Raw genomic sequence first — 27439 nt, 5'->3', positions numbered from 1 at the left:
CACAGTTCAAATATAATTTATTGCACATTTAAAGATCAACATAAAGTGGCACAATACCTATTTTCAATCCCGTAACATAAAAAAACGAAAATGGATGAAAGAAGTCCTTACAAAAATGCTCACACGGTTTGTCATGGATCCTTTCTTCTTTTTTTTTTGTGTGTGTGACTTTTGAACAAAATGGCCATAAAGTTGCAGGAATGTTTGACTGAAACTGCATAGATTTATAAACAACTGAAGTAAATAGTGAAGAAAGGGGGAAGAATGAGACACCTTTCTTAATATGGCACATAAAATCCCGTCTGACCTCAGTGTTACTCAGTCTTGTCATAAGCCTGCTTACTTCCCCAATGCTCCAGTGACTTACTGGTGGCTCAGTGTCCACACAAGAGGGGTAATTCCCCATTCTAAAAAAAGGAAAGCGCAGATGCTCTCTTACCCTTATGCAATTCCCTCAAGCCCAATTGTGAATTGTCTTTTGTAAAATACAGAAACACAATTTTCAAAATCAATACAAAGTAAAAAATAAAATAAAAAACAATCTCCAGCCCTGTTTACAGTAGGATATCACTACCAGTCAAGCATTGAGAGAGCAGGCGTCTCAGTGTAAAAACCTCAACCAAGAAGTGAAATGAAGGAAAAGCTACAACAAAAAAAAACAAACAAACAGGATCATCACAGTCATTTGAATAAGATAGTATTTACATCTTTGACCTTATTATCAGTATCATAACATTACAACCCGCGCTGCTTCCCTGTGGTTCCAGAATCAGAAAGGTCCTTAAAATGAGCCGTCATCGGCATGGTTTTGCTATTGTTGGTGGACTTCCATCTCTTATTGCTGCATGGTGCCTTATAACACTGATTAATAAAAATAAAAATCACAAACCCAGCTCCTTCTGTCCTAATGTGAATTGTGAAACCGCCTCCGTACAAACCTGCCTTGTGAACGTGAAAGATGGGGCTGCAAAAACCAAACTTAAGGAAGGTAATATGTACAGCATGAGTGACCCCCGAAAAAAGGAAAAAAAAGAGAGGAATTGATGACCAGTTTGTATGAATCTGTAAATGATCCCAGTGTCTCAGCAGAACCTTGAGTGATAACCGGATAAATAGAAGCCAACCGATGGGTCAGAAAAGACGAGCACAAAAGCATGCTAATAGGCTTCAGAACAAACTCATGTTCAAGTCAAACACAGTTTTGTTAGGTTTACCGGTTCTCTAGAGCTTCCAAGTTGCATATTTGATCAACGATGCAAGTTATTTAGCTGATGTTATAAGGTTGTTCTGCCAGCATAGCAGCACATATGTACATAATCAGAAGAGACAGATCGTTTGGCACAGAACGCAAGGGGCTTCATCCCTCATCTTGAGCGAGATGTTTACCAGTAATGTGAGCGGTCTGATGGCTCTCTCAGCCTACGCCACGCAACAGCTACCCAATTCATGTTTCTAGAGACTTGTGCTGTGAAATCTATGGAAATGCCCTTCAGTGTGCCTGCAGCAGCGCTGATCAGAGACGCTTTCTAGCCAGTTGAGGTCAAATCAAAACAACACACATTCAGACACTACCTGCATCAGAGTGGCTTTAATGGAGGTTAGGATCCAACATGATTAAACAGGAGAAAAAGGCCTCGAATGTTTTACGTCGAAATCAACTCATTTCAGCATCACAGAACCTGCCCGTCTCTCCTGGCGCTGCACTGATCGTGACGTTACCCACTTTTCTCTACTGAAAAAAAAAACCCCAAGAAGAATACAAAAATAAAGTCCAAACAGCAAGTTTGTGTGCCAGTAAACAAAAAACAAAACCCAAACAAAAACTTTCCGCCCCGAGAGATAGGCTGTCCAAATAAACTCAAAGATAAAGAAGCAGAGTCGAGTTTCAGAGCCGAGACGTTTTAAAGAAGCAGCACTTGAGAAAAACTGGAGAAATGCCGCGAGAGACGGAGAGAGAAAGAGAAAGTGCGGCAGAGCGGACATAAAGAAGGACTTTCTTCTGGCAGCTGAGCCACGGCGGCAGCGCTCCTGCGTGGGCGGAGAAGGTACCAGAGGATGGCAAAGAGATACAACAGAGTAGGGGAAAAAAGGGTGAGTTCAGTCAAAACGGCTCAAAACTAATATGAAGTTTCTTCCCATTCCTTTTTTTTTTTTTACCCCTCCTCAACATGATGTACGTTCTTCAAGGACTCCATCGGCGCTTCCTGATTTGCCCCCCCCCTCCCTTCCACATCCGCTGCCCCTTACATGAACGTTTACCCGCAAGTCTCTCAGTTCGATCTGAGTCGGAGAACAACCGGCAAGAGTTCTCCTCTTTGTGCAGGAGAACTTTGGGTCAGCTGCGACTCGCTCCCAGAACGCCGATTTCTCCATGTTGTTTCTGTAGCACTTCCTGTATGGCACACAGAGGGACTTCTGCAGCTTTTGGTCTCGGTTGTGTTTCCACTGAAGAAGTTCCTCACAGATTAGTTTCACAGGCTCAGATCCTCCACTGAGGTCGGTTAGTGCAGATCATCCAGTGCTGAGGCCCCCACTCCCCATTCAGGTTTGGGTACAGTTTGCGGTTCTATAGGTTCTCCCCAGGCTGATACTGGGGTTCTGTGGAGGTGAAGTAGTCTTCTAGGAAGCCCTGCAGGTACTCGAACGTGGGCCTCTCTTCGGAATCCTTCCTCCAGCAGGAAAGCATGAGGTCATGCAAGGAAGTGGGACACTCCGCTGGGCAAGGCATCCTGTAGCCGCGCTCCACCTGGTCGAGCACCTCTCGGTTAACCATACCTGAAAAGCGAAACAAGAGGTCGCTTTTAACAGAAATGTACACAAATCACAATAAGACTACAAGATTTGTTTATTTAGAGTGAATCTCATTGATTCAATTAGTTAAGCAGGCGATGGAGCAGAAATGTGCATAAACCACATCACAATAAATTGGGATCGCCATTTCAAATCTAAAACAACTGCTGTTTGCAAGAGAAGGAGAGGGGGCGTGCACGGTGGTTTTGTCGTTAGCACTGCTGCCTTGCAGCAAGAATGTCCTGGGTTTGAATCCCGGCCTGTGCTCTTTCTGCACGAAATTCACATGCCCTTGCTGTGAATTGCAAAAAGGGAACTAAAAGTAAGACTTTCTTGAAATGAGTGTATATATGTCCATGGTTTGAGCCGGCACGTTTAAATGATCTACCTATGGAAGATTTTTGCACTTAAAATAGGAACAGCTCATCTCCATCGTCTTATTTCAAAACGCAGTATATCTAACTGTCTTATTTTTGGGGTCTTAATACATCCTCCCATTGGCTAATAACTCTGTTTACCTGCTCATACCAAGGTCAAATACACTCATTTTAAGAACTTCTAGTTTTAGTTCACTTTTTGCAGCGTGGGAAGCATGCATGGACTCCCAAACTCAAAGAAAATCCCATTATCATTAGGTAAACTGATCTCTCTTTCTAAATTCTCCCTGGGTGTGAGTGTGTGCATGCATGGCTGGTTGTCCTGTGTGACCATGTTGCCTGGCTGGCGACCTGTACAGGGTTTAGCCCGCCCCTCTCGCCCAATAAGTGCTGGCAGTAAGCGACCGTAGAGGTGCTCGTAAGGACTAGCGGATGGAAGACTAGGAGAGTTTGTTATTAAGCAGAACTTTAACCTGGATAGGGAACTCTGCCTTTGGTTGCTAGCTCTGTGAGTAGCACCCCGAAGGACCAGACGTCTGACTTTATGGTGAAGCGACCGTACAGCGCTGCTTCTGGTGCCGTCCACTTGATTGGAAACTTGGCACCTAAAAAAAAAAATATGGTGATTAAAAGAAACCTGCATAAACACCACATCGTTGTTCCAGTTCTTTGATTGTGCCTTTGATTCGTCTTTAACAGTTTGCCACTAAGCAATGACTTACCCTGCCTTGCTGTGTACTCGTTGTCTTCAATCAGCCGCGCAAGACCAAAGTCGGCCACCTTACACGCCAGGTTGTCTCCTACCAGGATGTTGGCGGCACGCAGGTCTCTGTGAACATAGTTCATCCTCTCCACATAAGCCATCCCGGCTGCGATCTGAGGGAACGTCCAGGGCTTTACACAGACTCCTCACACTTGAACGCAGGAAATCCTAACAAACGTTCAGAGCTTTACCTGAGCAGCCATGTCTACCAGCTGTGGCAGACGAAGCATCCGTCCTGCATCCCCTTTCAGGAAGTCCAGTAAGCTGCCTGTGAATGCAGAGCAACAACACTGTGCTCTTTAAAACTGCAACATTTACACAGTTAAACTGCATCTGAGCTTTACGGCTTGATAGCCTGCTTAAGGTAGAGACATCCCTCCTGTGTTACCTTGACTCATGTACTCTGTGACAATGTAGATGGGCTCCTCAGACACTACAGCGTACAGCTGGACCAGCTTCTCGTGCCTCAGCTTCTTCATGACCTGTGCCTCCTGCAGAAAGGCCTCTGGAGACATGGTGCCCGGCTTTAAGGTCTTAATGGCTACCCGCGTCGTACCGTTCCACGTACCTGCCAAAGAAACGAGAACCTCAATGCACCGAAGCACGTTATCTGCTCTTTGCAGAACTGCACAGTCCGTGCTGCAGTGAGGAGTTCATAAGTAAAACGGTTGCTTTTATTCACAGAGTTTAAATCGGGCGATTGCTCTCTTTGAGTTAGGGGTGAGTCTATCAAGCATCTTGGCGTCCTGTCCACAAAAGATGATAGGATGGAGAGACAGGTTAGGACCTCGTCTGTAGTAACGTGGCCATGCCGCTGTGGTTTGGCAAGGCGAAGAAAGAGCTGAGCCGAGAGCAAAGCTGTCTATTTATATCCCAACAATCACCTATGGTACTGACTGAAAGAACACGATCCTGAACAGCTCAAGTCAGATTCCTTGGTAGGCTGTCTGGGCTCAACCTTAGACTATGGATGAGGAGTTCCTTCATTAGTAAGAAGCTCTGGTTTAAGATGGTTTGAGCACCATGGCTTGCCTCCTGGGAGCTTCCCTTTGGAGGCTTACCAGGCATATCTCATAAGGAGGACACCCCCAGTACTCAGTGAAGGGAAGGCATCTCTTCTGGTACGGGAACACGCTTGGATCCTCCAAAATGTGCTGGAGTGTCTCTGAGGAATGGAAGGTCTAGGTTTCCCTCCTGGGCCTGCTACCCCCTCACACCCCATCTCAGATGGATGGAAGGAAGGATTTAATTCACTTCAACATCTTAAGATGAGTTAATGACTCTCCATGGTTGTACGCTTAAACTAAACCCAGATATGGCAAAGGTTCGTACCCATCCAGACTTCTCCAAAGCAGCCCTGTCCCAGTTTGACATCCAAGCGAAGGGACTCCCGAGGAATCTCCCATGCATCCCTGGCTAAGCCTTGTGTCTGAGGTTTGGCCACTGGACACACATCCGTCAGAGCGTGACACAAGCCATCTGAGTGCTCTGGAGAAAGAGAAAACGAGACACGGTGAAAAAAGGCAGATTAAAGGCAGCAGTGTTGCAAGAGGTTGGCCGTCAGCACTGTCTGAATACTCACTGCGGTAGTGGAAGACTAGTTGCTGTAAGCTGGTGAACTGGGTACGAGAGGTGATGTAGAAACCTCCACTGTCCAGCTTCCTGATCTTGTAATGTTTAACATTGAGGCCTTTGGTGTTGTCGTAATCCAGCACTGACAGGCAGTAAGCCCCTGTGGGCAAGACAAACACACAACAGATGGGGACAGATCAGAACAACTCCAACAATCCAAAGTGTTGTCCTTTCACATCTGGCTGCACCTCAGGCAGGCGGCAGATTTGCTCCTAAATCCACCAGAACCCACTGCCTACTTAAATGTATATGAATAAGAATAGGGAAAAGGGCTGCCAGTGTATACGTAGAGTACAAATAATCAATCTCAAATTATTCAATTGTTATTCAAAGGAATCATTGAGTAGCATTTCAAACTCTTAATGCACTTACGACACATCAACCTGTGGCTGGGACACAGTCTAAATTAAATCGGAGTTCAAAATAAAAAAAATAAAAATATTCCTGCAGGTCAGCGCAGCCTCTACCTGCACGGTGCACCTGGAGACCTATGGGTGTGGTTTGTTGGAGCAGCAGTTTACCTACAGCTGACAGGAAGCAGTTAGATTTGCTCATTAGTGCAGGTGGAAGGAGACAGAAAGACCGGCAAGAATAACATCCCTATTGGAAAATGTCTACCATCCCATGCATTAAACTGTTGCAGAGCCTGAAAGCTCCTTCAGTGTCAGACTGCTGCATCTTGTCCCTGTGGCTCTATGCTTCTTCAGGAGGAGTAAATGCTGCTTGTCAAGACTTGATGCAATCAACTGGGTTCTTCCAAAAAAGTAAAAAACAAAGCAACTGGACTTGTTTTCCGTAGTTGAAGACGTTTCGCTTCCTCTCCAGTAGGGCAGTTTGGGCAGTAGTATAAAGCTTGGTACTCCACATTACTCCAGACTTTTTGAATTGAGAAAGCTTCCTGGAGAGGAGAACAAGTCCAGTTGCTTTGTTTTTTACTTTTTTTGGAATGACCATGACCTGGATGACTGAGAACCTTCACCAGCAATCAACTGGGTTCCCTTAGAAAGGAAACTTTTTGAACAATCTGTATAATCTGACCCAATATGTATAATCTGGTTGAATTTGACTTTGGAAAGTGCCTTGAGATGACGCATTTTATGAATTGGCCCAATATAAATAAAATTTAATTTAATTGAATTGCATCTTAAATGCACGAAGGAGCGTTATCGCAGATCCTTCCTCCCAGCCGCTGTTGGACTTTATGACCATCGCTGCTTCCAGCAAACTCAGTACTTGCACCATTATTTAATCCATTTATGCTGTTTTTAATAGCTGCACGGTATTTTTTATGATGATTACAGTCTCATTCTTATTTTATTTATATTTTGTACTTTTGTATGCTTTTGTATCTTTAAGCTCCATTTGTATTTCACTTATCTGCTGGTCCACCTGAATTTCCCCACTAGGGGACAATAAGGGATATTCTATTTACTGAGGTAGTCCTTGCTGTAAAAAGATTATAAAACATCGGCTCCACAGGGTTTTGATTCAGATTAAATATACACAAATGTGTATATTTGTAAAATGTAAAATAACAAACATTGTTTGTCTTTTAACTGTCACATTTTACAGAGACTTGCAGCTCACACTTCTCTGACCATCTATGCAACATGAATCCCATTTTATCTGACTGGATGAAAACAACCAAGACTGATTGCGAACGCAAAGGCTGAAAGGAATTATGGGAAAGCATTACCTCCTTTGATTTCATAAAAGAGGATCCAATGCTAACAGAGATAACAAAGGAGTCCCTGAACCTCCTTCCCTTGGCATTGAAAGGATTCGAACAGGCTCTTGTTACGGCTTCTATAGATACTTCTGGGTCATTTTGTTTCGTTAAGGAGCTTTGAAAGCAGAGGAAGCAATTATGCTGCATCCTATATTTACTCAGTCAAGTCCTGCTTCTAAACTAACATTTATTCACTAGTAACACATGCAGCTACATGCAAACTGCATTAAACCAAAGATCATCATCTGGCAGCCTATTGCATTCATGATTTATGCTATTTTAACCGAATTATGTTTACTCAAACATCACCTGTGCAACTGAGGTGCAAATGCAACGACACACACCGCAGAACAAAACCAATATTTTACTGAATATTTAGTAGGGTTTATTGCTACAAAAGAAATTATTTGAGGATCTTAGATTTGCAAACTACAGAACTATGCATCCTGCATTTTGGAGATGACTGTTTGGAAGAAATCTGTTCTTTGAACTAATATAACTAATGGTTTATTAGCTACATTTTATGTTGACTCAAATGTTGGTTAAATGGTATATATCGGTTTCCAGTTCCCTTCCAGACTGATTTTCAAGTTCTTTTATTTGTTTTTAAGTGTTTATGGTCTTGTTTACATCTGTCCGAACCTAAATTCAGTAATATGTTCCGTCACGCTCATTCATGTCGGCAGATCAGTTCCTGGTGGTTGTCGCTTGCTGTTTTGAAATATTCTATTAAAAACATTTTTTTCCTTGGCTTTTAACTCGGTTTGAGATGTTGGTTTTTAATTAAGTACTTTAAATATATTCATTAGTTTGTTTTATGGTTCTGATGTTTTATCAGTATTTCTGCTTGCTAGGGCTGGCAAGGCTATCCTTACGTTTTATTAGTTTTTACCAGTGTATAGCTCTTTGGTCAATGGTGTTGTCTTTTTAAAGAGCTTTATAAATAAAGTTCTATTGTACTTTATTGTATTAGACTGAGCAGTAACAATTGAAGATCGTGTAAATGGGACAGAACTTAAAATAGTGAAAAAATAGGTTTTAGAGACAAGATACTGAACTGTCTTTGGATACAGTCACTTTACAGCAAAAGGGAAATAAAATATAAATACATAATTAATAACCTTTTATCTGAAAATCTGTTGACTGATCTTATCGCCGCTTTCCCTGATGGAAAAAAAAAAAAAAATCTAGGACAGAGAAGTAACACTTCCCTGTGTACATCCAGCCTGCATACCACATGGCACATTCAGAGCAGCACTTCTCCAGCAGCTCAACCCTTCACCTTCCACGTTACTGTCCAAACCTGCTTTAATTAAATGCTTTCCTTGAAAGTATAATAAGTTTCCAAAACAACCTTAAATGAAGCCTGATTGACTGCTGCAGGTAGCGTATGTGCAGCCAGTGAAATGCAAACATCGGATCTTTGCTGGAGTCCGGACATGTCAGCAGCGTGCTCCTGCTTGTCTGCGTCATAACGAGAACCTTTGGAGCTAATGCAGAATGTACCCTGAGGCAACGCATCTCCCGCCAGAGCTCCTCCTCCTCTCGTTCCTCCCCCCCTTTTTTTTCCTGTGATTTGCCCCTTCACAGTTCTGCACTCTCTCTTCGAGCCTCTCTACCACTGCTCTTCTTCTTCTGGTGTGTGTGTGTGTGTGTGTGTGTGTGTGTGTGTGTGTGAGCGCGCAAGTATACTGTGATTTACAGCCAGGGGGAAAATCCAGCACCCTTCAAGGCTGACCTAGTTAAGGGTGAGTGATTCACCCCTATCCATTCACAGGTCCAACCCACTCCACTCATTTTCTTTATTCTCTCAGACTTTCTCACAAACAGCCCTTTCAAGAGTCCTCCTACATCACGGGGACTAGATCCGACTGCAGATTTTAAGAAAAAAACGACGCAACAACTCTGTCACGAGCTCAGAGAACAAAGCTACAGTACGCCACAGGCTGAAGCAAAGTAGCTTAATTACGAGATTCTGCCTCTTTTAAACATCGTCCCTTAAGATTTACCAATATCAAAGTAAATGTAATCTGTTGGGAACGGTTGCCTTTTTTCCCCCACACAGTTTTAACGCATGCATAATAAGATATTGCTAACCTCTTCATAACCTTTTTTTTTTGTTTTTTAGATTACGTTTTATGTGAAAATCAGTTTTTTGTTTTTTTTTTCTGACAGAGTAATCCATCAGGAAACATAAATCAATGCGTGCTGATAACCAACCACTCCATTTTCACGCCGATGTTGAGGGGAGCGTGGGGACTATTTGAGCTGGACTTGTTCCACACTCGCCGTTCACACATTTGCTGGATCTGCTCCCACAGTGTGACATAACGAGAAAGGCTGCAGGGCAGAGTTCGTCTTGAGTGGTAGAATGAGGCCGTGACACACAAAAAATGTAAAAAAATAAAATAAAATAAATGCAATTTAAAGGGGAAATTGAAAAGATTACTTTGCATCACATCAAGAATACCACATGTATTGGAATCAATAAATAATAGAGCCAAGCGAGTGGGAAGACTGATTGAGGTCAGTGAGAAGGGTTTAAAGCACAGCGTGTGAGTGAAAATGGCTTTAGTTTATAAAACCCTATTAAGAAATAGATTTTTTTTTTTGAGGAAACTAACCAATTAATGCACCAATCAGCAGATCTTTTATTTAAAATGTTTAATCTAAAGACTTTTTTTACCAAATTCAACAAATAAAGCAGCTGACAATTTATTTTCCTCCTAATTGTCTTGTTGCTTCAGGGCTAAACCCAACGGTCAGCACTTCCTTAATGAGATCTCAAAATGCAATATTGAGCTTTAGGCCGTCGGTTGGCTTTTTCAAGCCTTTGCCTCGCAGCCCCCCCCCCAATTGGGCAGCAGATACTGAAAGTGGCTGATTTATGACATCATTATGAGTCGGTGCGCATGAAGCCATTAGACCTAATCCTGATGATGGATCTTAATGATGACTGCGGCCGGCGAAGCAAAGCAGACGTCTGCTGCTCTCTCACCTTTCGTGGTCTCGCTCTCCCTCACCAGGAAGGTTCCTCGCCGGTTCTGCACGTTCAAAAGGAACCTCTCTGAGTCACGTCGGGTGATCTTCCCGAAATACCACCTGCCGAAGGCGGTCAGAGAAAAGGAAGATCAGAGGGGAGCTCCAGCTGAGCTGCTGAAAAGCACGGGAGGAGCTCCCCGAGTGCTTCCAAAAAACACTGCCAGAAACATTTGAGCTGCAAACATTCATCATCGTAATGCGCGTGCGACCACATTCAAGCAACTTTATGCGTGAGGAGGGAGACAAAAAAGATGATATACTCTTCAGCTTGAATGGAGTCGGACGGAGCCACGTAGTTGCTGGGGATGTAGCCACTTTCTCCTGTTGTGAGCGAGCGAGCGAGCCACCAGTCCCCTTCTCTGTGGAGGAAGGAGACAAGAAGAAGGAGCCAGAAAGTTAGCCTTGAACTGGACACAGAAAGGAACACAGAATGTTCTTCTTGTTGCGCAAAACTTGACATTTTATTGAGGAAAAACATGGACAGGAAAGCCACTGTAACAGCTTCTTTGACTCTCGCATTGGAAAGAAAACGTATACCACTGTGAAAACATATTTCCTGTGGACAGGTTTCCACTGGATTATTCAGAATACAGCCTAAGTTAGCTAAACTGACCCTAGCCAGCTGAATTTCATTCTGCTTAGCTCCGCCTAGCTTCACTCACATCCATCTGGGACCTCTCCCATAGAGAGTGATTTCTTCAACCAATTTTATTGTCCAGCCAATCAGGACGCAGGGCTGGAGTTTTGATTCAGACAACAATGGCGGCTCGCATGGAGGAAGCAAGCGTTAACATTGATGCTGCTATTTCTTCCGTGTTGTCCAATCTACCTAATATTGTTTCATTAAAAGAACATCAGAACGGTTCTGAAGGCTTTTGTTGGTGGAAACAATGTTTTCGCCCTTCTTCCAACCGGATTTGACAAGTTTTGTTTTCCGGGGCACGCCCACGGCGGAGCGGTTAGCGTGAACCATGTTAGGAGGCTTTTAGTCCTCGACGCGGATCGACTCCAACCCGTGGTGCTTTACCACTAGAGCCGCAAACACATAAAAAAATTGAAAAAAAAGTTTTGTTTTTTCCTGCGTTGCTCTCATCAGCGTCACGGGTTAGCTTTGGTGTGAGTGGTTGAAATAGCACGTCGATAAAGATGACAGACAAGTGGCTTATCCAATCATATGCAAGGATTTTTGATAAGGCCCAGCCTTCTGAAACGCCATTCCTATGGATCTGTTCCAGATGGATGAGTGGAGCTAGGCAGAGCGAAAGTCATCTGGCTAGGGTCAGGTTATAAGTTAGCATTACCTGCGTAAGTTTATCAGCGTCTTCCTTTTTAAACCAGAAATGTTTTGTTAAGAGTTCTGTGTGAGTGTTTGTCACAGCAGCCATTTGAGTTACACAGAAAAAAAAAGTATACATGTATTTACGTTTAAGAGGTTATGGGTATGCAAATATAGAAATATGATATTATTATTATTATTATTTTTATTTTTTTTTCCATTTTGTTATGTTACAACAACAAACGTTTATATATTTTACGTGGCAGACCAAGGCAAAGCAGTGAATGACTGGGTTGTGGAAGGAAAATGATACGTGGATTTAGACAATATTTTACAAATCAAAATCTTAAAAGTGTGGCGTGTATCTGCATAAAGTACGCCCGAGGCAATAGTTTGGAGGCACAAGCTGGTAGAAATATACGCTGGAAGGCCTGTGACTACAGCAAAAGGTGGTTGTACAGAGACAGAGCCATCCCCACATTCCTCTAAGTAAAAATAGCTCAAGCTAAAACCGATTGGACGGAAAGTATCTGTGAAAAGCAACGTTCAAGTCATGCCACAAATTCCCCATTGGATTTATATCGTTCTAAAACGTAAATGTGGCACCGGAGACCCAGGCTAAGATAGTGGACACTTCCAACCACCCGGGCCCCACTCAATAGATCCAGACCAGGAGCATTCAATTCAATTCAATTTTATTTATATAGTGCCAATTCATGAAATATGTCATCTCAAGGCACTTTCCAAAGTCAAATTCAATCAGATTATACAGATTGGATCAGATTATAGTTGATAAGAAAAGTTTGGGGTACTGTTTCATAATCCAAACTCCAGTTTGCACTTTTAAACAACTTTATTGCTGATCTACCTGCTGTTGTTCACCATTGGTCCTCACAGCTGCATTAATATGGAAATTAAATTGCATACAAGTGGACTCCATTTACTAATTAGGTGATTTGAGGCAATTTGTTGAACTGGATTTTATTTATTGGTATTAGTTCAAAATACACATTCACATTACACTTTTCAGATTCTATTTTTTTTTTACTGAAAATAACAATTTTCTTCCATAATTTGTGTTGCTTTACCACATAAAAGTCTAACAAACTACACTGAGGTGTGTAGTTGTAATGTGAACGACTTCGAGGGGTGTCAAAACTTTTGATATGTAATATACTTACAAAGATTCAGCATTTACTCTTCCGACCTAGTTTCTAAAAAAAGATTTTTCAGCCAGCACGACTAAATCACGCATGCATTGGAGGCCATTTTTATTGGATTTGTAAATGTACAAACAATTTTCTCTGGTTTTGGTTTGATTGACAGAATTTGTTTAGAAGATTATAAATCGATATCAAATATAAATTCAAACTGATGACAGCGTTCCAAAACACCTTTCAGAAATATACATAAAAAGAGCCTGAACCACACCAAATGTTCCAATGAAAGTGATTAGAGGAAAAACTGAACCCGCATAACTTTTTATTCTGCGTAACATGATAAATCTTTAACTGTTCCTATAAATCCAGAATCATCCATTGCATACAAGGCAAGAAACACCACAAATCATTTCCTAGGTGTGATTTCAGCTAGGATCCTGTGGTCTAACCAAACTACCCATTTAAATCCATGCATCGGCAAACAAATACATAAACACAGGGACAGAACAAGACAATACTGACCTGAAGCTGTACTTTTTCCTAGGAGAAACCGTGAAGCATGAGAAAGGAAGAGAGAAGGAGAGATAACAGACACAGCAGACACATCAAAACAGAGCAAAGAGACACAGCAAGGCCTGCAGCACGGCACAGAGGAAGGAGCGGGGGAGCCGGATGTGCTCCAGGACTGCATGGTGGGGGTTGTCTCAATATCCATTTAATCTGTGGTGTCACAGTTTCTAATATGATGAAATAAAACAAAGCGTCTCAAAACCACAGTTTAGAGAAATGCTTCTCTGTTTTGCTCCAAAAATATTCTGCTTTAAAATAAGCTCTTTGACTGCGAATTTTGTTTTCGCCCGACTCTGTGGACTCAGACTACAGCAGACGAACTGCAGACCTGACCTTATGACAGGAGGTTTTAGAAAGAATAGAAGAAAAAAAATTAAATATTTCCAACTGAGTTTAATATGTTTAATATGTGCTGGATAGCACAATTTGTTTTAGGTGTAACCTGCGTCGAGGAAAAGAATGCGAGCCTGCATCTCAGCGTGACACACTCTCTTTGAAGAGCCCTAAAGATTACGAGGATGGCGGCGGCCCAAAAGGAAGGAGGACGCATTAACAAAGTGCACTTCTCCTCCACTTCGGTAAACAGATGGGAGGTCCACGTTTCCCAGCTCCAACCACTTCACCGTGGCCGTTTATGTTCATGTAAATACAAACTGCTGAATTCATGTGTACACGGAGAGGAGCAAATGGAAAGGTTTTGATTTCCTGCCATGACGGACTATCCACAGCAGAGCAATAGGTGAGGCAGATGCGAGGTTTCAGAGAGCAAAACCTGCATTCCACAGTTTGCTTATTGCTAGTTTGCTGCGCACTGTCATAAAGTGTCTGGGCTGACTGCTGGAGTCTACCTTAGGATAATGCGTGTGTATGCAATTATCTGTAATAGCACACGTCCAGCACAGCGTGTAGTCAGGTATCTCATTTAGGGGCCTAAAATCAGCTGCAAAGGAAATCATTCCAACGACAGACCAGACAAATGTGCCCAGTTACTGTAATGATTATTCCTGTCGTAATTTGACCCGGATATGTCGCCGACCTTCTATTAAAGCCTCTGGAAATGGATAGCTCATGAGAAAAAAAAAAAGAGTAAAACTGAGTCTCTTTTGAGGCAGCTATTAATTTTTTAGTTATAAAGGAAAGAACTGATGGAAATGTTTGTAGATACTTACGTGTTGTTCACAATCTGCAGCCGGTCGCCTTTCCTGAAGGTCAGGTCGCTCACTGTCCGCGACTCGTAGTCGTACAGCGCCACAAACGTGGTGACGCCTCCTGCGAGAAAACCACAAATACAGAGACATTTATTTAAAGCGAAATGTAACTGAAGACTCAACAAAGGACAGGGTGCTTCCCCCTGGCATGCATAGCAATGACCTAGCCTTGAAAGCATTTTTTTATTATTATTTAGACTTGGTTGTCTCTCTGTGTGAAAACAATTTGCCAGAGTTTAGTAAAAATACTGATACTCAGACGACCTCGGACCTATCTTCCCCAAACTGCAACATTATAAGACGTGTTATGTTGTATATTTGAGTAGAATTTTGTGCTTATTGGCGTCAGCAAACAGGTTATTTAAACCCCAACCCTCCAGCCAATCATCGATTGGCTCATTAGCTGCATGGCTGGACGCAGCGGTTCGAAGGATTGCTGCAGATACACCAGCAGGTCGTTTTCTCTGTATGAAGCAACATTAACCCAACCATCTGGCTGGGTCAGAACATCACTGGGCAAAACCTGAACACTGCAGCACACTGGGCTACAATCTGATAAACAAGCTCCTAAGTGCTGCTTGATAAGAAGAAGACAAAAGAGATTTCACTTTTTTTTTTTTTCGTTTAGTAATCAGGATGCTTGTGATCTGGCAAAATATGGTTGGATTTGATCAAGTGACTGCCAGCTTTTTCCACACTAAAGCCATTAGGGTTGGAAAAAGTGTGAAACTACAACTTCTGACTTGCAGCAACTTCGAGGTTCACCGATTACGCAGCTACATGCAGGTACTTTTTTGTCTGGACACCCAGGCAGGCAAAATTTACAGCTTTGCTTCAGACATTTGCTTTCTATTTAAATTCAGAGCAATTTCGTCACACCTTTGCAGTTTCCTGTGGTTTTATTTCTCGTTTCTACCGCTGCTTGTTTGTTCTCTGGATGTCATATGTATGCTGTCACGGCAGAAATGAAAGCACTCGAATCATTTTATATTTAACATATCTGCGCTGCAGATATGGACCACTACATCCATTTAATCAGGATGAGGGTTTTACACCGATCCATGGTCCTTTATGATTTACAACCATTCTGAAGCTTCTTCTTCCCCCCCCAATGATGGCTAAGCTTCAAAGGCTGGACCGATGGCTTCACTTTTAAGTCCAGAACATTTTGGTATACAGTGGAGTTTGTGAATGACTTGGTGAATCCCAGCGACCCCATTACCAAAGCTGCAAAACAAGTTAAATCTAACCTGTCCTACAGCATTTCAAGTGTTTTCCTACCCGACAGGGGTCCTCGCTGAGGGGACGTCAGTGTTCCTGTGTGGTCCACCCCTCCGAACAGAGCCAGCTCTGGGGTGTTTGTTGGGGCGTGCTGCCCTTGGTAGCCCCGCCTCCCCGTGCCGACAGCAGGGCTTCGGTTGGGGGTCTGGGTCTGCTGAGCGGGGCCCAGGTGGTGGAAGTGTCCGCTGTCTGAGCCGGTGCCTATGGTGCCATCCAGGCTCATGGAGCGCTGGCCCGGCTCCTTGGGCTTGCTCTTGCCCGCCCCCATCTGGAGACCTAGGACGAAAGCCAGTGATGAGCGTCATTTATTAAGGAATGGACGATGTAGAAAATCATATTGATCGATATCGAAAACCATCAACAAATTCAAAGCATATATTTTAAGTGCAGCCTTGCCCCTTTTTATGCTGTTGCTTAGCAACCTATTTTTAGATACAGAACACACAAACACTTAATTCAAACTCAGCCCTTTGTTCAACCAACTTTTTACCAAAGTGCAAGTTTATAAAAAAAGACAAAAAGAACGGCGTCTCTCTGAAGTCTTAGAAGGGGGCGGAGCTTGGTGACAAAGAGTTCCTGGGTCGGCGTTTGTGATTGGTTGGGAGAATGTAATGACTATAGTATTAACCTACAAGATAGGCTAGACTTCAAAAGTAAGGAAAACTTTTCTTCTACTGAACTCTTTTCAACCCCTTTTTTTCCTATCGCACCACACATCTATCATTTGATATATATCGTTACTGAATTATCGTCCGGCCCTACCATTTAAGGTGACCAAAGGTGTCAATGTGTTTATTTATAAAAAAAAAAAGGGCCCATTTACCTTCAACTCGAATTTTGCCCTTTTCATATTTATAAACTTGTCATTTAGTTTTACTGAACTGCAACAACAGAAAACAAAACTCATCTATAAACAGCGTTACTTCAAACAGTCAGTAAAACTGAACAGGAGAATTTTGACTTATAATACGTAACTTTTACAGGTTTCTTCAGAAAAAATTAAACAAAAAATCAAAACGTAATCCTCATATGTATATAAACTGATTGTCAAATTTGGTCCAGCTCCTATAACCCACCACCGTGCATACCTGGAGCTGTTCGTCATTGGCACACAAACACTTGGCGCTGGACAAGTTAAAACACACACAGACAGCACTCAAGGTCATTCCCGTCTGATTACATCTGGTCTGAATCAATGTCCATCAACCAGGTAAACACGGCGGTAAACAAAACGGCCCACGGAGCGCGGCGCTGTAGCCGGCGAGCTGACGAAGAACGGCAGCGCGTCCAACGCTCCTGCTGCTGTGTCCTGATAAAAGCAACAAGTCGAGAGCGCGCCGTCATCGGCAGGACGCAGACAGACAAGTTCACAAAGTGATGTGGACACACAGAAAGTTGGAGAGCCTTGTTCACACACCAGGACCGTTCCTCCCCTACAGGCACGGAGCCGTGACTCACCATGAGACCAGCTATTTCAGACCCGCTGAAACAAGACAGTCACACACACATGAAACAGCCCGGTTCCTTTGTGAATCCCAGCACTCTCAGTTCCAGACACAGCGGATTCATAAGCGTAGGTGTGTGTGTGTGTGCGTGTGTGTGTTTCTGTGCATTAGCAGCTGTTCCTTGGCCTCTGGGAAAAAAAGGCTCAACTGCGCACCGACACCCTCGGCACAGTTGTGTCTCACATCCTTTTTTTCCGAACACATGCATGAAGCCTGGTGAGACTTTCCAACACACAGCGTCTGACAGACAGGACAGAGAAGGGTTATTAACAGACATGGAGGAAGGAACTGACTGCGGCTCTAAAAAGAACGCGTAGGTGGTTGTTACGTACTGCGCGGACAGCTGAGGCTTAGTGGGTGTTTAAAGTGTGATGTGTGAGCATAACATAATTACACAGGTATGGGGACTCTCAAAGACATGGGCAGGCTCCTACTGTGAAGACGTGGGGGCGGGTAAGCTTCGGCGCGCTCGCGAAACATGCACCCAATCCCTTAGCAAAAAAAAAAACAACAACAAAATACAGCCGAGAAACCTTTGGTTCAACTTTGGCAAGGATGTAATCCAGACACCTTGGTGTGGATATTTCTGAAGTCATCGGATAAAGTGAACAAGCAACAAGGTCAAACCCCAAATTATGCTGAAGGAGACTTGAAACAGCAATAGAGGCACACGTGCAACGCCTACGTTAAGGCAGTCGATACAAGCAAATAAAAACATGAATGTGAGGTTGTGTAATCTTTACCCAAATAAATTGTGCTTTAAATAGAGCAGGTGTCACGTAGATAATTCCTGAAAGCGTCATTATAGGTGACCAGCGAGGAGCAAATTACTATAAAGGCTTTAAAATGTCAGGGATCAAATATGACTGTTTCTTTTAAGATCTCAGGTCCTGATGAAATCCGATTCAAAATTTAAAAAAAGGGGACATATTAAGGTATTCCTTTTCACATTTAGTTGTGGTCTGTATAAAGTGAAACTGCAATGCTTTGGTCTGAACTGACATGACCTCCCAGCCGAGCCCGTCACCTTGCAAGCAAAGTAAAACTGTATCATACAAAAGTTTAACATATGATGACTTTTGTATCTCATCTTACATCCAAGTTATAATTATTATTGGATTAAATCACATAGACAGGCATTAATACATGTTGAAAAATGCAAATACAATTACCTTAGACTTAACTACAGGTGAAAAACCCACAGACAACTAATGGTTAGCATGACGATCATTAGCATTAGAAATCCATAGGGGACTCTAGCACTATTGCCGTCATAGTTTTTCTCAGATTCTTCTGACCTAGAAGTATCTTCCCTAAACCGACACTTTAGAAAAACACAACACAGACATGTGTTTCTAGAAAGTTGAGAACATAGAACAGGACAGTCTACAAAGCAAAAGAGGCCCTTTTGTAGTATGCTGGGGGAAGGTTTATAGAATTGTGTGGGTTAATACACCCAATAATCGAACATTTCGACTTATTCACTTGTACATTTGGCATCCTTGAGCTTGGACTACAAAATCCCTGCAAAAAATAAAAATGGCAGAGTCGCCAAAATTGTTTAGCCGGAAGTCCGTGACCTTGTTTAGCAGCCCTGCAGCAATTACTGTGACGCAATTGTTAAAAGAAAAAAAATGGAACGGGTTGAAAAATAAGACCCAAACAGAAAATAAAGATATCTACACAGCACCTAGACAGACTAAACTCAAATTTCCTGCATTGCTAGAGACTCCAAGTACACAGTGGAACTTATTTAAGGGCTAACAAAGTGGATTGTGCATGATATGTCCCCTTAAAATGTTCTTACATTGATTTCTCTAAGTGTTGCACCAATATACACTATATCAGTGAATGAAAAATCATGTTTTATATGTGGATCTAAAAAGGAAAAATGAAGCTCCTTTTGTGAAACTATCAAGTCTTGCTACGCACACAGAGCTTGGGTGTCATTTATGTTGTATACTGCATGTGTATTAGGATGAAGGGTGTGAAATGAAAAGTGTACAACTGCTGTAAAACAGACTAAACACTCTTTGTTGTGATGTCAAAGCCTCCCTCCTCTCTTAATTAGTCAATTATGACCTGACCACCTTGGACAACCAATCAACAATTTTCACACACTTCATTTGACACCTTGAGGGCGCTCAAAATTATTAGTTGAGTGAATCTTCATCAGTGCAGAAAGTGCATCTGCAAGCTGGGATGACATTAAGTAATATTATCATCAGGTTTTGTGCTGATGTTTGCTTAGCAGTTACAAAAATAATGTAGCAGTAATAACTATACCATACCGCACCATCTTTATTTGTAAAGCGCTTAATAATAGCCAACGGCTGAAACAATGTGCCGCACATCGCTACAAGCTAAAACATAGCCATTAAAAAAAAAAAAAAAACACATAAAAAGATAATGGATGAAAACGCTTAAAAGAAACAATAAAACCAATTTAAAATGAAAACTAAGTCTTGCTGGTGGTAAAAGCCAAGAATAATAGTGGGTTTTACCAGGCGAGTTTTAAAGGTGGGCAGTGAAGGAGCCTCTCTTATGTGCAGAGGAAGATTATTCCTCAATTGAGGACAAACTATAGAAAAGGCCCAAACCCCTCTGAGCTTCTCCCTATGAACTTATTTATCCCAAGTTTCTATGTGAGAGCACAATCAGAACGTCGTAGTGCATTTAATTAATTAACACGCTTTAATTGGAGCTTCTGATAAAACTAAAATAGAAAGTTTCAGAGGGATCACTGTGCACCAAACCTTGGAACATTGGCTGATCAGATGGCGCCGGTGTGGCTTTTTGATAGAAAATAATAAGGCGCCAATTTTCTTTATTTTTTATTGTGCCAGTGTGCATTGTCCCTACAACACACATGCCATGGAAGTTCTCAACTTTTCATAAAATAAAACAACAACAAAAAAAACTTAGCTGCAGATAACATTGGTTATACAACAATATCAGAGCGTAGATGGTTTATGCCGAAGTATTATTTACCCAAAGACGTGCATCTTTGTACATCATTGAGACAAGGCATTTACACAATGAGGGCAAAAAACAGTTTTATAGTTGGACTGATTTTGCTTTTAGTTCATTTAGCTTGGAAAAACAACACTGGTCAAGACTTATCCAGATTGTTTTTCCTAACAGAACTTGGAAAAGTAATCACTATGATGTATACCCAAGTTAATATCAGGATACAAAACACATTGCGACTAAAACTCTTCCCCAAAGCTCAACAAGCCAGAGCAAAGCTGAAACGATGAGTACATCAAAGAAGTTACTCATTTTCCTTACAGCTGTTGTATGCTAATACAATATCCAAATGATCCTGGGGAGCTGCTGCTCAGCAGGATGTCTACGTAAAAGTCCTCATGTCACATGAACCAATTTGTGCGGATAAAAAGTGAACACACACACACACACACACACATATAAAAAGATGAGCGGCACAGGAAAAAGGGGGACTGGTGGCTATATTGGTCCTCACACCTGTGCACTGTCGATGGCAGGTGCCTACAAGCCTGCTCACTAAAAGCTGCTGTACAAATCTGCTCAAAGATCAGCTAAATAAGAGAACAAACGGGAATAGTTCTGTTTTTACCAGAACCACACTTCACCCATGTAGTAGGCTGGAACACGTGACTGCCATCATATTCAGTCCATAAAACACTTAGCGGTGACAATCATCAAAATCCTCCGTAAATCCTGAAAAAAAACCCAAAAAAACAAAAGTAAACCAGTGGATATCCATAATCTGCTTTTGAAAGCTGAAGTGCTGCCAAGTTCTGCAACACCATCTCTGAGTCATTACTGAAACTTCCTTTTAATTACTGCAGACAAAAAGCTTTCTGGATGCAGAGTAGCGCACCACGAGGAAGAAGAAGAAAAAGAAAATTTGTAAATGGACCATTACAGACACCGAACGATGTTACGTAAAAGCCAGACTTAGTTCATGCACATAGCTTTGCAGCATTTGTCCAAAATATCCAATGTTTGTTTCAATGTGTCTTTTTTTCTTTTGCATTTCTATAAAAGATGCAGTGGCACTCCTGGGGTTTATTCACAATAATCAGGCAGGAAGTAGGCATAGAGACAAAGGGACAAGCTATGCATCAAAGCCCCAAGGTAAGGAATCAAACCTCTTTTAGCGGCATGACAGTCTACCTCTATGCCACCCTGATCCCTTTCTTTATAACAAACAAGCAAAGCAGGACTTAAATTCCAACACAGGCTGCAGGTTGAGCCAATGGTCCGTGTCCATCATCCTATACAGTATCTCTCTTCTCAGGAAAGGCTGATGGGGGTGGGGGGGTGGGGAATCCAATACATAACAAAAACATAAAAAAACTTTATTACTTTAGATTATTTTTTTTCCAATTTGCAGATAAATTGTTTAATACCTTTTATTTTTGTATTGCTCTTTTTTTCCCTCCCCACCTTATTTTTGGCTACAGGTTTTCACTGCTCGTAGGCAGAAATGCATGTATGGATACATGCAGTGGCTATTCAGTTGCTCAGGCAAAAGATCTACTTGACTTTATGCTTAGATGGCAGATTATTCCAGCCCGGCAAGCCAGTGTAGAACTCTACGCTCTCCACATTACCAATCTGGGTCTGCTTCCATCGAATCCATTCGGGGGAAAGGAGGGACCTTCAGCAGAACTTTCCGAGCTGATTGGGTGAAGTGACAGCTCGTGCTCAACCTAACGAAGGCTGGTTTTCAGCCGATCACGGTATCAAACGAAAATCTAAGCAGCAGGCAACACGAGAAACCAAAACAAGTTATGCTGGTCAGGGCACTTCTCGCTGTTCTCCTTTTAAAAAGGAAGGAATCCTGGATTCTGACAAAACGGATGCGATAACGGCAGCTGCGCGCGTGTCGTCCTCCTGCGCTTCCACGTTCATGTCGGTCAGGCCGCGGGCTCAGCAGCATTCGCTTTCATCACAGCTGGTGTGTCCCGCTGTAAAACCGTAACACTGCCATGTGACCGGCCAGAACCGGTTTTGGTTCGGGCCCCGAACCACTGAGACGAGAGCGGGACAAGAATGATTGTCGTGTGTTTGTGAACGCACAAATACAGCAGGAATTCAGCTTGCAGGCAATGTTAACATTACTGTAGGATGACTCATACTGTGCTTAGATACTTGAATCCATACAGTATTAATTAAGTAGCAACCAATCAATCAATCAATTTCTCCATCTCTCAATGCAGAGGACCATCAGGCTAAAAAGGAAGGAACAGGAGTAATGTGTTACAGAGATCACATGGCTGAAGACACCATTTAAGCCTAATTACACACTGAAAGGAGTTAATGATCCTAACAATCATGCCCTGAAATACCACAGAGCCCATAGAATTGATCATTTACTCCAGTTCTTTTCATGATACTGGATCAACCCGACTGTGGTTGATTTTCTCAGAGACTTTGCGCCTAAACAGCAGAGCTGCCTCTGCAGCACAGCCTCGCACCTTTTCCTAATATGGACATGTCATTTCCTGATAGCTATAACCACAAACATGTGAAACTATCTGACATTGTGCTTCAATCTAGAGCAAAGGGGATGATATGGCGATTTAATAGCTGAAAAGGTACACTGGATAGCATAAGAGTTAATTAATAAATATTGTCAGAGATCGTGAAGAAATAAGAAAAGCCTCAAGACTCTCTCCCTTTGAGCATTTCAATATATAACGGGTGCAGGGGAATGTGGGAGAACCAGACTGCATCGCGCGGCTTCGGCTGCCAGCGACTGCAACAAGAACAGTCACCTGAGCAGCAGGGGGCAGGACAGGAGGAAGGAAGTAAGGAGGGACATGGAGGTGTGTGTGTGTGTGTGTGTGTGTGTGTGTGCTGCAACAGAGAGGGTGGATAGCAAACAATAGCTCCTTCTAGCTCCTGTTGCTTTGATTGCTGCACGTCTTTCATCTCATGACATATTCAACAACATACAGCCTTCTTAGGTGCCATCTTAACGCTATATTTCTGATTTATTTCCTGTAATCTTGAAGAAACAGTTTGTTCCTTGACGTGAATTATTCATGAAAACAATGTATTGAATAAAAACACGCAAACATAAATGCTTTCTTCCTCTACTTGAAATATTAAGGATTAGATAAAAAATAAATAAATAAATAAAAAACAGTGGGTGTGCTTAAAGGACGTTCTCCGCGCAGCATCTACCTTTAGTTCACGACGGAGTTCAAGAGCACTTTTGATATTGATTTCCCGTTCATCAGTTCCGCGTCTTCCTCGCCGCCTCAGAACTGACTTGAGTCTTACAAACTCGATGACCCATTTCTGTACATGAACTGAATACTGAGAGCGCAGAACAGAAATAATGGGGAGGAAAAGGAGAGGCGTAGAGGAAGAGTGCTCAGATAGCTTGAAAGGAATGCAGGTTAAGGGAAGCAGGCAAGTACTAACACCTATCAGGTATTGAGGGTGCGTGTAAATTGGGCGAAGACTTTCATGCCACTTGTATTTGTCAAACTGACATCACAGATGTTTAAAACTTGTTACAAAAATCCCCCTTTTTACTGCAACTGTACTTCTAGGCCACATTAATTATAAAGTCCCCCTAAATGATAGTTTATGTAAGAAACGTCACAAGCTCCAGCTCCAGCAGAGTGATCATTAAGCAGTTTTCTGCTGACATTTATATTGTCCATTTAACATATTAATACCAGAGCAGATCAAAGCTTAATATTAAGGAACTCTAAAATTCTTCGCTGCCATGAATCATTTAACGACTGGTAATGACTTCGGTAGGGGGGGGGGGGCATCTGCTCTACGGGGTCACCAATAAGTCTGCGGAAACGTGGCTTTGATGCCGATTATTCCACAACTTTTAGCTGCACTGACTCAAAAATGGCTGCAGCACAGAACATGTTTAAACAAGGTGCAAGGTCAGGTTTCCTTCACTTTAAACAATATCCTATCGGTTTAAAATGTGCTGTAACACCCAGACATGGGGGACATTAAGCTTAGTAACTTAACGCACTTAGTTTTAGTTGAAGAAAGCTTTGAAACAGATGTTATAGTCAGGATCCAAATCAAATGAGCCAACCTTCAAGCTTACAATCTATGTGTTTTGTTTTAAGTGTTGCAGTTAAATGTCTGGCCCTCATAATTTAGTCCCATTTAAGATCGTAAACTGTGACCTACTGGACACCCTGACCTTTTCCTCTTTCCAAGTATACTAAAGTCATCTAGGAAACAAACATACAGACATTGTAACGCTTGATTTTGATAATCCACAGAAGGATATTTCAATTACGATTACATAGATAGCGCAGTTGTCCTCGTATCCTCCCAAAGTCAGCACTTCAACACCCATCTACGCATTCAATGCAGCTTTTAAAAGGTGAATACGTTTGTTTAAAGGCTGTATGTCTTTACGCTCAGAGGAAACTGTTGCATTTGGAGGATGATGTGGATTTCTTAAATTTGTTCACAGATGATATAGGGAATCAGCCCGTTCTCACCCCCAGAAGGGAAACACGGCCAAAACTGACAGAAATCAAAGAATAAACGGCAAGTTCCTGTTTAAACAGAACATTCTATATATATTTTTTTTACTCATATATAGGCTAAAGGTCTGAGTTTGAGTTTTCTTTCCACTGAGGTTAGTTTCTCATAGGGGCCTGATAAGTTGTTTCTATGAAGAAATGTTTTGAAAGTTTGCCTGGAAACCTTTGCTGCCGCTGTTTTGTCTCTCAAGGGCTACTGTAGTTACATCGCTGTAAATCAGGAGAGGAAATAGGTGGAGGGCACTTCCAACTTTGGATTTAAAGATCCCTTTTAAAAAAGAAAAATAAAAGAAAAATTAAAAATCACATCGGTGCTCTTGTCATTTTGATCCTCCGCAAACCAACAAAAGTTGCATTTCCCCTAAATGGATATCAAACGTGAAACCCTGGAACTTTAGCTTAAAGCTGAGGATAACATTATCAGGTGAGTGGGTAAAGTTGCACGAGTTAAGCACAAAATACCACCTCATCCAGGCAGTCACAGCTCCCACTTTGTGCAGTAGACACTAAAGGAGCCCAGAACAATGTTTCAGTTCAATAGGGAAATTACAGTTTACCCCTGGGAATGGGGGAGAGGGAGGGGAAGTGGGATCGGGGCCGTGATGGTCTCCAAAGATCCAAACAAGAGGAAATGCGGACATTAGCAGCGCTGTCTTACCCTGCTTAAAGATGTGCGGCGGCATGAAAACAACCTAGAGACATAGAATACAGGAAAGACGGCATTACACTGACATCAAGTCAGGCTCCATTTCAATCCGGGGAACATAGGACAACCTCTCCTTTAAGATCTACCCGTTATTAACCCTTGAGTGCAAACCTGGGTGGCTTTTGGTGAACGTGCACAGGAAAGCCGAAAGGAAGCAGAGGCAGAGGAGGAACAACAGCAGTGAGTTGGTAGAAAACAAACAAAAAAAGCAACATCTGGTTGCTTCAGCACGATTCATTTCACAGGACACGACGGCCGCCTCGTTTCAGAATGAACCTACAAGTAACTAAGTTAACAAATTCTCACCATACGCACGAGTGATTTAAAAAATACCCCCCCCCCACACACACACACAATAAATATGTACGTAATATGTAGCCTCATAATGAAACCGTTTATATCTTCTATGTATCCTAGATGACTTCCTGATATCCATTAAGACAGAAGCTTGTTTGATCCTCATTGAAATAGTTTGGGGAATAAACCAGAAGCTTGATTTTCTTTTTAAACTTGCACCAAAGTCATCTAGCCAGAATATTACCTTCACAAAAGGGGAAATGAAGGGTTTTGGTATGAGGAAACAGCGACAAGAAGGCATATTGTATTCTCTTGCACCTTGTGTACTCTTCAAAACATTTGCCAATACTTCTCACGTTGAATTTGCCCAATAGAACTGAGCTAACACACATGTATCTCACCTCCAAACCTTAACCCTACTACTCATTTTATAAAAAAAAAAAAACACGAATCCAGGGGCTTCTGGAAATTAGCTGGAACCAAAAAAAGATAAATAGCCTCCAAAAAACAAACTGTAAACACATAGAATACGTGATTAAAATTCTATTTCCACGAGATTAAACACCAGTTGTCAGCAAAGCTGCTTTCAAAGAAAACACGGGGTGGGGTAGCAGCTGCCTAGGGGAGCAGCAGCTGTCAAACTGAGCACACGCGTTTAACACAGAAGGAAAAATGGGACTAATAAAAAAAAAAACGCAGAAAAAAAAAACCGGTCTACAGTCAATGTTTGCCTGGATGAGTCGTACCTGGTGCGCAAAACCGGGATTTCTGAATGGGATCGCGGACAAAACGGCGCTCCTGCGTCCGCCGCGGCTCACATAAACAACGTTATTTGCGGCCTGATGAATCAAAACAGGTGCTGGTACTGCTCCATTTTGAATTTCCAGGGGATTGTTGGCTTTTTTTTTTTTTTTTACATTTGCTGCGCACAGCTTACGCGCCCGCTTCCCCCCTCTGAGCGTTTTATGTTCGACCCAACGAACCAAACGCGAACATTGCTCAGACGCTTTGCATTTGAAGGGGATGCAGTGAGGCTGTCGCTCCGGCACAGATTGGATGGCACCGCCGGTCCACGCTGACTGGATGGCCTGCGTAACAATGAAACGCAGCTCGGTGTGGGGGTATAATAGACTTGCTGAACGTAATGGGCGAATATGCGCTGTGTTAAAATTAAAAGCCATCCCAATCTTGGCTAAAAGAAATAATAAAAATAAACAAAAAAAACGATTCAAGCTGAAACGAACTGAGCCTACCTTTAACGCGTCTTCAGATTCAGCCCAGAAATCAGAGACGCACCGCCAGAGAAGCCGCTCAGATCCGGACGGCTGTCCTCATTAAAACAATAATGGAAACCTGGAGCCCGGCCGCAAATGCCATTCAGCGCGTTTCAGCGGAGTCGCAGGAGGAGGAGGAGAAGGAAGAGGAGAAGGAGGAGGTCATGACGGGGGGCTGCCTTCTGGAACAAGAGGGCAACGCAGCCGGTGTTGTGCTACGGTGGGCCGGGCAAACACCAGACTGTTCAGCTGGAGAGAGCCCACAGCGCATCGGAGCAGGAGGGGTGTAGAGAGCGAGCG

The 27439-nt window shown here is 42.5% G+C and overlaps 1 protein-coding gene across 4 annotated transcripts; it reads right to left on the bottom strand.

The window, feature by feature from the left end:
- Positions 1-27390, bottom strand: LOC105918734 (proto-oncogene tyrosine-protein kinase Src). Of its 4 annotated transcripts, none has more exons than XM_012853888.3 (13): positions 27119-27390; positions 15829-16104; positions 14509-14608; positions 13292-13309; positions 10594-10692; positions 10290-10393; positions 5513-5662; positions 5263-5418; positions 4319-4498; positions 4122-4198; positions 3890-4043; positions 3641-3772; positions 2567-2775 (listed from the first exon to the last, which is right to left on the bottom strand). In XM_012853888.3, exons 2-13 carry the CDS (start codon positions 16094-16096, stop codon positions 2567-2569), a joined length of 1647 nt encoding a protein of 548 aa, XP_012709342.1. In that variant the 5' UTR covers positions 16097-16104; positions 27119-27390. The 4 variants fall into 4 exon arrangements, with proteins under 4 accessions (XP_035980604.1, XP_012709342.1, XP_035980603.1 ...); XM_036124710.1 differs by lacking the exon at positions 27119-27390 and adding an exon at positions 26612-26739; XM_036124711.1 differs by lacking the exon at positions 27119-27390 and having other exon boundaries at positions 1-2775; positions 15829-16096.
- Positions 27391-27439: the final 49 nt, after the last annotated feature.

Source organism: Fundulus heteroclitus, chromosome 20 (assembly GCF_011125445.2).
Source record: "Fundulus heteroclitus isolate FHET01 chromosome 20, MU-UCD_Fhet_4.1, whole genome shotgun sequence".
NCBI lineage: Eukaryota > Metazoa > Chordata > Actinopteri > Cyprinodontiformes > Fundulidae > Fundulus > Fundulus heteroclitus.
Note: the sequence above shows the minus strand (reverse complement) of the source record. Positions and strands in the feature narration are given on the sequence as shown.